General features: G+C 41.0%; 1 protein-coding gene across 7 annotated transcripts in view; it reads right to left on the bottom strand.

Annotated features, from left to right (window-relative positions):
- The window catches only part of KALRN (kalirin RhoGEF kinase), a 515,104-nt gene that overhangs the window by 281,986 nt on the left and 220,805 nt on the right, over positions 1–12,313 (bottom strand). For all 7 annotated transcript variants that reach the window (XM_075757089.1, XM_075757095.1, XM_075757087.1 and 4 more), the window contains exon 6: positions 1,537–1,659. In XM_075757089.1, coding sequence (XP_075613204.1) covers positions 1,537–1,659 — 123 coding nt within the window. The remainder of the gene's footprint in view (positions 1–1,536; positions 1,660–12,313) is intronic.

The raw sequence follows: 12,313 nt of genomic DNA, 5'->3' as shown, positions 1-12,313 counted from the left end.
TCCATTAGGTGGCACCGTCCCTGTCACTCGTTAATTTTCTATTAACAATAATTACTTCTTTCCAAGTTCAGCTCCCAGTTATTCTAAGAAAATAATACTAAACAGTACCATAAAATGGATAAAGGGAGGTCTTCCAGCTTGATTCTTCTAATGGTGTTTTCTGAAAAATTACGACTGACTTTGCATCTTGCATTTAAAAAAAAAAAAAAGAAATTTAATGCACTAACCTTCAGGACACATTTATGTGTTAGGTTTCTGTGAGCAGCAGTGTCATATGGAGGCCATGCTATCTTGCATTCTGTTAGATGGCATTGTGATTGCAAGCTTAACAATCAGGTGCCTAGAGCCTGTTTCTCAGTCCTCCTTTCAATTATAATCACAATAAAAATATTAACAAACATTATAAACATTTCTCATCTTCCACTGTTACACAATGCCCTAGTGACGCACGGTGCTTTAGTGAGCAATAGCTAGGTAAGTGGAAATGGTGGGTGGAATTTAGGTCAGAGAAGTTAATTACCTGATCTGGAATTTGGCCAGAATACCACCTGTAATCTTATGAAAGCAGTGTGTGGTCTTTAACGACCTCCAGTAGCCAGGACCTCTTTCTATGTTTCAGACGGCTGCTCTCAAGTACCTTGCCCTTAGGTGGCAAGTAGGGTGTGGAGCTCTACTGACTTACACCACCACCTTAAACGTCAGCTGCCACCTTTGAGGTCTTAGCCCCAGTGCAACTGTAGCCTGACCATGCACAGCATGAAGAGGTACACCTGTAGGAGTTGGTTTACTCAGGGCAAGCTTTTGTGTAGATGACAGAGAGCACTCAGAGAGGGCTCAGCGCTGCATTGTGCAATTGCAGCAGGAGGTATGCACGCATTTTTCTAACCCAGTGCAACGATCAAAACATCAATACATTCTGTCCTCATTTCTGTGCTGAAAGCAGAGCAGTTTCCAGAACAAATACCTTATGCCTGGAAAGAATAAGAAAGAGAGCAAAGCATTTATAAATGTATAATGATGCTCTTTTTAAAAAAAAAAAAAAAAAAAAAAAAAAAAAAAAGCTAAGGTAAATTGAGTTGTGTTCAAAAAGACTGACCAATTAACTACCAAAAAAGCCAAAGTCCCACTGTGGCCACAAGTGACAGCTTCCTTAGTGTCTCTTTTTCAAGGTTTTGAAAAGTACCTTAGCAGGGTGTGGGGGAAGGAGTATAAATTCTTAAGGTGCCACCTACAGCTCTCATTAACTCCCAGTCAAAGAAATGTCAAAAACTTTAAAAAATATTGTATTTGCTCTTCAAAATGTAAACAAACTCCACAGGACTGTGCTGCTCTTAAGTCAAGGAAATAATCATGTATCAGTGTCCGAGTGGACAGACCAACACTCTGCTTCTCAGAAAGAGGGCTGCTGCCAGAGCCCAGCCTGACCTTCCTTACTTCACCTCTCACAAATTCATAGTGGTCTCTGAACTGGAGGTGGCCTCACGTGCCGGCCCTTTCCCCACTCACACACACAGACCCGTTGTACCCTCAACTCACCATGGAATTCATGGCAAAGTGATTGTGCTGCGTCTGTAGGTCAAGGGCATGTTGGTAGCTCACGCCAATCTCCGTGTGACTCTGCAGGAATAATTCTTTGTTGTGGCTGATCCAGTCAAACATCTAGAAGTATTCACACAGGACAGAGGAAAAAAGAGTGTTAGACAGAGATGAAAAAAATGAGACAGTTCAAAATATAAAAATCCACAGTTCTGAGGCAGATGTATATGCAACACAGACAAAAAAACATTCATCTATGTTCCTCATGAAAATAAGCTGTTGTCGAGCAATGGAAGCATTTAAGTTATCACAATATTTCGTTATTAACACAATGATAGGTCAGGAAACATAATTCATAAAGCATGTTCCTCAGTAAGCTGATCCCATAGTCTTTTCCCTTAAGTAACAGGAATTTCATATATAGAAAGATGGCAGCAGAGGGACCTAAAATCAGGGGTTGCTTCACTGACCGAAGATATAGCAGTTCATAAAGTACCCTTAATCCAGAAATGGACCAAAAATTCCATAAATATTATTGATGGGATTTTCTCACCCCCCTTTCTTTTTCGTCTATACATAAAGTTTCCAAATGTTACTTCCAAATAGCCAGTTGACTTCCTACACTTATATTTCTGAAATCTTTCCAATTCCAAAGCCAGAACCCAGTCTACCTTACACTTATTATTTTTGGGATGAAGAGAGAAAAAGAAAAAAAAGGGATTTTATTAATACCTATAAAGAGTACACATTTCAACTTCTGCCACTTCCAAATGTATTTCCAAGCAAAATGGATAGTTCAGTACTTCAGACACAGATAGAAATATATTGAATAAAGCCAATGAAACTCACTTCTTATGCTGTAGCACGTTAATGTGACACTTCAATCTGCAGCACGCTCATTCATTATAAGCTGTCACAAGTCAGCTAGGAGGTAGTGTGCTTATGTTTCGGCTTGTTCTGTGTTGTGTTAGAGTCTAAATGCATTCAAAGTGAGAACCTTTCATTCTTTACTCCTGTCTACAGCTCTGCAGGCATTACAAGCTCAGATTTCTTCTTTTCTGCAAACATTTTTGTTACAGAATCCCTTCAAATCATGTTTCTTCATCTCTGTCCCAGAAAGCTGGGAAACTGTTCATTAATAAGGACCTTTTCATAATAAAAAAAATCTCAATTTATTAATTCATTATAAGGAAAGAAAAATTAATTATAGAAGCAGTGGAAGTCATGTCAATACAGTCCCTGGTGTTAAAGAAAGTGGTTTAAGGCAAAAAGGCAAGTGATGCAGCTTCTAAGCATCCACCTTACAGTCAAAGGATCAGTCTAGATCTTTGTTATGACATTTACGTGTCCTCCAGTCAAGAGCTGTTTTGTTCTTTAGCATTGAATAGCAATTTTTGACCAGTGACAGCTGAAGAACACTCAGAGCCCATCGCTCAGGCTCTGTATGTTGCTGTAGTTTCTCAGGGTCAGTTACCTGTTCCCTGTTGAAACGGTGCTCCTAAGAGCAGAGAAAAGACCTTGTATGGGTCATCTAAGATTCCTGCAATGAACTCAGCATTTTGTGCTGAGCACTCAATTTGGCATGGGAGTGTACTGCTTTATGCAGGGGATTTGCAGAAATAATATGGAATATCCCTTTCATCAAAATGCAAATAAACATTGCAAGTGCTCCAATGCCACCAGACACACTACGCTGACCTGGTCCCAAAAATCTGTCACATGAGCTTGACTTCTTAATCTTTTACTTATGAAAAAACAATTGCAATCACAATGTCTATACTAGCTTGTATTTTGTGTTGATGAATAGTCTTAAAGGCCAAATTTGGTTCAAGTTACAAAGATGCAAGTCCATTGACACCGTTACTTTCTAATTTATACCCATGGAGCTGATCAAAATCAGACCTATCACCATTTTTTCAGAAAGTATAAATAACAAGATTTTTACAAGGATGAGGTCAGGGATTTCTGCCAATTAAACAGAATGCAACAACCTGAAGAGACACCTAAAGCTTTCTCATCGGATTCCTTTTTCTCACTTTATTAAGATTTAATAAGCCAAATAAGTGCAAAATAATTTGCCACACTTGTGAGCTTGGAAAAAAACCAAACAAACCATAAAGCCAATAAAGAAAGGAAAATTCCATAACAGCAAAGTTCATGTCCCAACAACAAGCTTTTACATCTCTGCTGAGAAACCAACACAGATTTCTTGTAAGTAGATATATGTTCAATGTGAACATTTTTTAATGTTTTAAACAATCTAAAGACACTCATGGAGAAGAAAACTGGCAGCAATCCACTAAAAATAAACAGTAAATCTAGTATTTTATGCTCAGCAAAGCCGAATCAGGATCTTTTTAAGACAAGTAATTTAAACTAGTGATCTATTATTCTGTGGATAGGGAGCATTTCCTCCATCTAATCTATAAACATATTATTGGATGAGAATCTAGGTTAAGTTAAACCATGCTTCTGCCTTTTAAAATGCAATAATACACTATCAAGGAAAAAAAACCGGAAATTTAAAAGATGATTTATGTTTTGGTTTTGTTTAATCAACTGAAATACACAATAGCAGTTGAAAAGATGACCTTCAGGAATTTTGAGCAACAGACCTCAATGATGACATCTGTACCACCTCCCAAAACAGTATGTTTTTTAAACTTCTACTCATGGACAATAGCAGATTTTTGGAAGAGACTCAATTGCAATTTAGACTTTGAATCTTTCTATTATATTCTTCATAAAAAATTACTTTGGTTTCAGCTGGCCTATGCCTGTAGCAAATTATCGCCCATCAACATGGTCTGGGTCTCTCCCCAACTCCCACTTGAAAGCCCAGAAAACGAAGAGTTTTGAGTTTCATGTGGTTTGCAGCAGGGAGAAAAATCAAGATTCCTAGGAAGGAGTGCAGAGAAGAGAGATGCAGATTCACTACGGTCTAAAGCAGGGTTAACGGTGCACTTTGCTCTGTAAAAACTTTCATTGCTCTTGGCTCTTAGTGAATAATAAGCAGTATTTACAATCACTCTTGCTTTGCACAGCAACCAGGGCTTTGCAAGACTGCAGACGTGTCTACCTTACACAATGCATTACTGTATCTGAGACACCCAAAAAAGTTCCAGATGAATTGATACCTCTGCATGGCACAGTCCAGCGCTATGTGGAAATACTAACCTAACTCTCCAAAACAGCACAGCCTGGGCACAGTGCTACTTGGATTTGTCTACATTGCTTTTGTTTCCAGGGCTGGTTCATTCAGAGACTTCTCAAGCATTTCTGCTTAATGCTTACTTAACTGTTGACATTCTCCCAAGTACCCAGAAGATAATATTGGGGTTTCTTTATTGCACAGCTCTGGCATCGTGGAAAACTTTTTTTTTTTTTTTTACTTTATTGCACAGCTCTGGCATCATGGGAAACTTTTTTTTTTTTACTTTTTTTTTTTACTTTTACCGTCCTAATAAAGGATGCATGGAAATTATAAGTGTCACACAGTCCCACAGATCACAAGATTTGCTTAACAATAATGGGATTAAAATAAATAAATAAATTTTAAAAATGGGGTCTTCTTTGCTTTTGAGATCTAATGGATTGTGTTTTCAAATTTTTCTCTTTGACCAGCAAGTCTATAAATGGACTTAAACAATTATCTCATAATAATATGACTGGAAGTTGAAGCTCTGAAAATATCAGATGTTGGGCGACTCATGATGATGCTGTGAGAGTTTTCAATGTGTGGCCAGGAGGTTTCAATATGAAGGTCTGTCAACATTGTCTGGCCCGGCCCATATTACTAGCAATAGTTCCAGAAAGCTTTCAAGTTAAACTTGTTTTCCACATGAGAAACACTGATGCTTCCTGTGTTCCTGAAGTGAGTGTGCTGCCTAGTTTGCTTAATTAAAGCAGACCATGAAGGATGTGAGCATGGCAACGGTCCAACAGTTGCTATTTTACTCAACCTTGTGAGGTATGCCAGGTTTCAAGGGGCTACCTTGGGCTCCTGGAAAAGTGTTCAACATCATTTGATAAGTTAGTTTCCCTGTCAAAGGAATGATTTTTTTAATACAGTAAATAGCAGAGTCTGGAGAATGTGCTCTGTGAGATCAGCTTAAACCAGACACAGCATCTCAGCTGAGATTTTCCGTGTCATTAGAACATTGCTATACAGCACTGTATCAACTGATCTCACCCCATTCATGAAAAAGACTGCTCTAACGAACCTAGACTAGTGATTATCATAAAATTAATGGCTCTTTAATTATTGCTTTGACTTACTTCTTAGTTGGAGTCGTGCTGACTGCCAGTGAGTTAATTCTTCTGTTAAGTCTGCTAATCATTCCTGCAGTCATGAGTTCACACTAAAGAGGAGCGCAGATAACTAAGATTGGACATTGTATCACTTAAAACATGTGACCAACTGTCCTCAATGTCTTTCAGACTGGCACTTCTCCTCATCACTGTAGATAATCATGGAATGGTTTGGCTTGGAAGGAACCTCAAAGATCATCTAGTTCCAACCCCCTGCCATGGGCAGGGACAGCCTCCACTAGACCAGGTTGCCCAAAGCCCCATCCAACCTGGCCCTGAACACTTCCAGGGACGGGGCATCCACAACTTCTCTGGGCAACCTGTTCTAGTGCCTCACCATTTAAAAGCAATTAAGTAGTTAAGAGTTTTCCAGTGACTGAGTAGCTAGGGGATGGGTTAAGCATACTTTCAATAATAAGATAAACTTTCCATGTGGTTCTCTCTTATAGTCCCTCTTTCTAACAACGCATAAAGGAAAGTGAATGTATATGGTGAAGAATGTTAAGTGCTACATTTAATTAAGAAAATTAGTGTCTTATGAAAGATTCAGAAGAACTAAAAGTGATCCAAAGGGCCTCCACCCAACACTTTGCTAAAGCATCTACCCTAACTGTCATTAATGATCACACCTGCACTGGTAATTATTACACATGTGGTCTTGAGGCCACTTCACTTGATAGTTAGGGTATCAGATCGTATCTCCAACATCAGTCATGCTGGCAACAATGAGTTCTTAACCTCATGTTTTGTCATCATAGTTGATGAGTTACAAGAAAACCCAGGTTAAGTGTTAGTCCAAACAGCAGGTCTCAAGCTGGTCATGACCAAGTCCTACGGAGGGAGGGTGTGACTCCATACTTTCCCTGGATTTGTAACATCTGGCAGGCTAGTGAGTACAGGGTGAGAACAGCTGTTTGAGAACTGAGAAGAAACACACGGATATGGAACAGCATGCATGCAGACTGTGTGCAGTCCAGCCCTACCTCAGATAAAATGAGATTTGTAACGTCATTTCAAATAATAACCTCTGCTCTCTGGCGTTTGTCAGAGCTCGCTGAGGAGCTCTAGCATTGGATTCTGAAACAGCAGTGCAGAGCACCACAGGATGATGTTCCCATCACACAGCTGGTAGCACACCCTATGCCAAGTGGTACTGACGGGAGGGTTACAGCGCTCATGGTTTTGGCAGCAAGTGAACTGAATATATTTATTAATGAAATTGTTTATACATGCTAAAAATAATAAATCCCAAATCCATCTAACACTATAACTAGGGCTGGAATTAATTGTGAATGTGCTTGCAGCAAATCATCCTCTCTGTAAGTTCTGAGCCATAAATATCAAACTCATATGGGTAAGTAAGGGCAGAATGATAACCGTTATAACCACACCATCTTGAAGAACTATATAGGATACATATCAAGAAAACGGTCCCAAAGGGACATTCAGGTCAAGCCCAATCACTGCTTTTGGCAGCTAACCTCAGTGTAAAATTTCCTTTCATAAAGGGATGAAGCTTCACCTGAAAACTAGTTAAGTGCTACAGCTCAGGTCCTCCTATGAGAAGCAGTTCCAGAAACTTTCTGCTCATTACTGAACTCCTCATACACTCTCTGACCTAAATCAGACTTATGGCCAATTTATACACATTTGCTCTTAGGTCAACACTGTCCTTTAAGTTAAAAAAGTTCTCTTCCCAGGTATTTAACCTTTTCTGATGTGGACAGGGAGGATTCATTGTCTCTCCTGCTGTTTGTTTTACTAGAGCCCAGCTCTTGTATTTCTTCATAAGCTACACAGCTCTCTCTGCTCTCTGAACTTTAGTTCATGGTTATCTTTCTATCCAAGCTAAGGCTCTAACAGCACTTCGTGGAATGTTGATTCTTGTGCTGGAAATACTCCAGCTGACACCATCTAGGATCACCTGTGCAGTGCTTCTGGCATCAACTTTAGGAAAAAACATACAGAAATGAGAGAGTGATAGCTACTGGATCAACATCAGTACCTTCTGCATTACCTCACTATCTTTTCTCTTGCTAGCCTCCTGCATAAATATTGACAAAGACCCATAGTGTTTACTGGATTTCCTCTGACAAGCAGAACTCCAGAAAAACAAATTCAAGAGCACTTAGAAAAAATGTGAGGCACGGTTTTGTAATAAACACAAGTCAGTCTCACATGTAAGGCAGCAGGCATATATGTATTCTCCCACTATGACTCCATATGCTGCTAACAAAGAGAAAAAAACATGTTAATCTAAAATAAGGTCTTGCCTGTAGTTGAGTAGAGGGCAGATGACTAATTATATGCCGGATGAAATCCCTGTCAGATCAGTGCTTTTCAATCTCTTCCAATTTGTGGACTCCGTAAAATTTTTCAAGGCAAGTCCTATAGCAAATTAAAGTCGATGTTAAATCTGTTCTATCGAATACCTTTACCACCTACTAAAGGAATTTAATATTGATGATCCACAGGTTGGAAAATACTGGAGATAAGCACACATTGCTTACTAAAAAGAGGTCCATATAAGAGTTCATGTGCCTTTTGGATTTTCAAAACTATCCAACCAGTGTTAAATTGGCTAATCTACAAAAGAAAGTGGAAAGTTTCACTCCGAGGACATCTACAGTTGAGCAAGTTCATTTTCATACATTTACACAATATAAACAAAATAATAACACACATAGAACGGTAACTGCCAGAGTCACTCTTGAGGTTTACTAAGTTTCCAGCTACAAGGTCTATTCCTATCTCATTGAGTGAGTTGTATTCACAGCAATTCAACTAAAGATAAATCAAGCCATATTCCTTACATCTCTTGCAACTGAATTTAGCCAGTATTTGAATAAAAATAATACCATACAACGGACTTGTGGTACATACACAGCCTACGCTAATATGCAAGGGCCTGATCCTGGAAAGATTAGCATGTCAGCTACCTTTATAAAAGGCAATCTATCAAGAAAGCCCCCTAGTACCTCCAGACAGGAATCGTAACTACAGTTTAATTGGAACCAGCCATACCTAGGTCACCTATACATCTGGAAAAGGCCAACAGAAGTGCAACACCTCCACAAAGAAGCACATGAGAAGAGCCAACAGTCTAAAGAATCAGGACATTTATCTGGAATACAGAAAAATCCATCCACTCAAGCCTCTGAGCTAAATTGAGCAGAACAGAAAGCTGATGCTGGCTGCCTAGGCTAGCTGTTCCCTAAGGGGGTCTGAGGAGCCAGGAACAAAAACCCAGCAGCCAGGGCATGGGCCTCATTAGTCAGAGCCCATCCCACAGCCTCTGAGTGCTGATAGCAGCCAGGTTTAATCAAGAGATCATCAGACAAGTTGTAGTGACAATTCTAAGCTTAAGCCAGGAGGTCAATCAGCAGGTCAGGATCAGGTCCAGTGAGGGTAACCAGGCTCAGACACAGCCCCATGATCGCAGCACAGGCCCACAGGGACAAGAGAGGTCCCAGGTCATGCTGCAAAATCAGCCGATGGATCAGTGCCTGGCCAGGCAGGGCTGGGCTGTGGCAAAGCTGGAGGCCAATATCCCATGGCTGAGCTGCAGTGGGGCTCCTGGCCCATGGGTGGAGGTTGGGGAGGCCCCAGGTGAGGCTGGTCAGGGCCATGAACGCCCATCAGTGCCCACAGGGCCCTGACACTGGGCTGGTTACGTGAAGGGTCACCAGGGAAATGGCTGTTCTCAGACAGGAGTGTACTGGCCTCAGAGTAAATATTGGACTTAAAGAAAACTTTGATAGTACATTTCATTTTTTCCATGAATCAACGAACTTGTTGAACACTGCTTCGACAGAAAAAAATCCCAATCTGCTATAATTCCCATCACTGCTTTATAAATACAGCCTTAATTAAATCAAAGTATTTGTAGGTTTAAAATACAACTCAGCGTACATCTAAATGCTTCGCTAAGCCAGGGCCTAAATACAAAGTTGTATTTGTTTTTATGTTTGTCTCTTGTTTACAGATGGTGACGGACAAGCCAATACTTCTGCCAGATCTTTCCCTTTCACATGTGTTCGGCATGGTCCGCAGCTAGGGTAAATTGGTGTCCTTCCAATGAGGCCGATTTACACCAGCTGAAGATTCAGACCCACAGCTGTATTTGTGTAACCTCAATGCTGCATGAACACAGTTTTTCCATTATAAATATCTGTGTATATGATTCATAGAGTACAGTAAGTTTAAGCTACAGCACATAAAATTATTCCAGACAATGGGCCCAACTGTCAACCCACTAGAAAATTAGCTAGATGTGTGATGTGACAAATAGCTTTGTATTAATATCAGAGCACCACTTCCAACATACTCACGCTGAATGTTCCTACTAAATGCCAGAGTAAGAGATCTGTGTTTTTTTCCTGACAGGTATCAAGCCACAGCCATGCACAAAGGCATGTGATTGCTGTAATGCTCTATAGAGAAGCAATAATTTTATTGTTGAAGGTGGGAGAAAATTATACATACTGAACACATAAATATGACTAATGATATCTGGGCGTATTTTATGCATCCATGTTTGCTTCACTTTTTTGAAATATTGTACCTTTCCACTGCACTTAGTGACATCAAACACTCAGGCATTCTGGGAAAGGATTTTCTGATCCTTAAAATGGAAATGGCCTTTCCTGGGCACAGATCATCTACAGAGAACTGCTTGCTGTCTAAGTGCAAATTAATTCATTGGCTGGATAGGAAATGTAATACTAAAAGAGATAAATAGACAACAGTCTCGTGAATGGAAGAAAGTGTGAACTATGAAAAGATCAGAGCGGGTCCCCAGATGAGGGATCTTCCTCTCAGTTTTCAGAATCTGAGAGATACAATTTCATTCAATTGACAATGCTGGCATGAGTTTGGTGACTTCACTGTGGACCCTGGTTCTATTCCTGGTTTATTGTGCAACATTCCGGTGACTCCAAATAGATGCCATTAAAAAAGAAAACAACCAGACAGATGTTTACTGTTTTGTATCAGAAGTGTAGCATTTCCCCTACCAAAATCCCCCATGTCTAAGACCCAGAGATACAGCTGTGAAGTAATCATAGGTTTAAGATGGGTACTTCAGCAACCTGGTCTAGTGGAGGGCGTCCCTGCCCATGGCAGGGGGGTCGGAACTAGACGTCTTTAAGGCCCCTTCCAACCCAAATCATTCTATGATTCTATGATATATCATGACACTTTGAGGCTGGAGCCAGGATCTCTGTGCAGACTGAAAGGCAAGGACATCAGCTTTCTGCTGGATTTCAGGGTTCCCACTGCTCCGTATCCCTGCGCCCCACCTATTTCCCCATCCCAAGAACCAACTGGTTCAATGCTTTTCCTGGACACTAGCAAACCTGGCAAGCTGGGATGTTCCCCCCCACCTGGGACACGCACTCTACAGATGGCACCGGGCCTTGCCACCCCCTTGGCAATGCCCCTGGTTTTCAGGGGCTGCCTTAGAGCCCACCTCAGTGAACAGTCTTGTTGGTAAAAACCTGAAAATCCAACGCACTCCTCACAGTGACACTCTGTGGGGTCCTCCATGGCAAAGGGGGCAGAGACATCCCTGAGGGATGGTGGGTGGCCTATGCCAGGGCAGGGACACTAAGGAACAGCAGCAGAAAAAATTTGTGAATCAGAGAATAGCTGTAACAGCAGCAGAAACTCATGCAAATATTATCCCCAACATCCCTCACTGCCTGTCACCCCATGTCGTGCTTTAGCCCCGGCCAGCAACTAAGCACCACACAGCTGCTTGCTCACTCCCTCCCAGCGGGATGGGGAGAGAATCAGAAGAGTAAAAGTGAGAAAACTCGTGGGCTGAGATAAAGACAGTTTAATAGGTAAAGCAAAAGCCTCGCGCACAAGCAAAGCAAACCAAGGAATACATTCCCCACTTCCCATCGGCAGGCAGGTGTTCAGCCATCTCCAGGAAAGGAGGGCTCCATCACGCATAATGGTTACTTGGGAAGACAAATGCCATCACTCCCAATGTCCCCCCCTTCCTTCTTCTTCCCCCAGCTTTATATGCTGAGCATGACATCATATGGTCTGGAATATCCCTTTGGTCAGCTGGGGTCAGCTGTCCCCTCCCAATTTCTTGTGCACCGCCAGCTACTCGCTGGTGGGGTGGTGTGAGAAGCAGAAAAGGCCTTGACTCCACGTAAGCACTGCTCAGTAGTAACAAAAACATCTCTATATTATCAACACCGTTTTCAGCACAAATCCAAAACATAGCCCCATACTAGCTCCTATGAAGAAAATTAACTCTAGCCCAGCCAAAACCAGGACACCTCACCAGAAGAATTTTGATGGACTAGGTATAAACCATGACAAAATCAGGGAAATAATTGAATCTGGGGAAGAATAGGTATTTATGGGAGTGTGTCCTACTTTTTCCTCTCAACACCTAAATTGAGATCAGAAATTTGTGTTCATTAGCAATAAATTGACCAGAAAACCT

This window comes from Balearica regulorum, chromosome 6, assembly GCF_011004875.1.
Source record: "Balearica regulorum gibbericeps isolate bBalReg1 chromosome 6, bBalReg1.pri, whole genome shotgun sequence".
Lineage (NCBI taxonomy): Eukaryota > Metazoa > Chordata > Aves > Gruiformes > Gruidae > Balearica > Balearica regulorum.
Note: the sequence above shows the minus strand (reverse complement) of the source record. Positions and strands in the feature narration are given on the sequence as shown.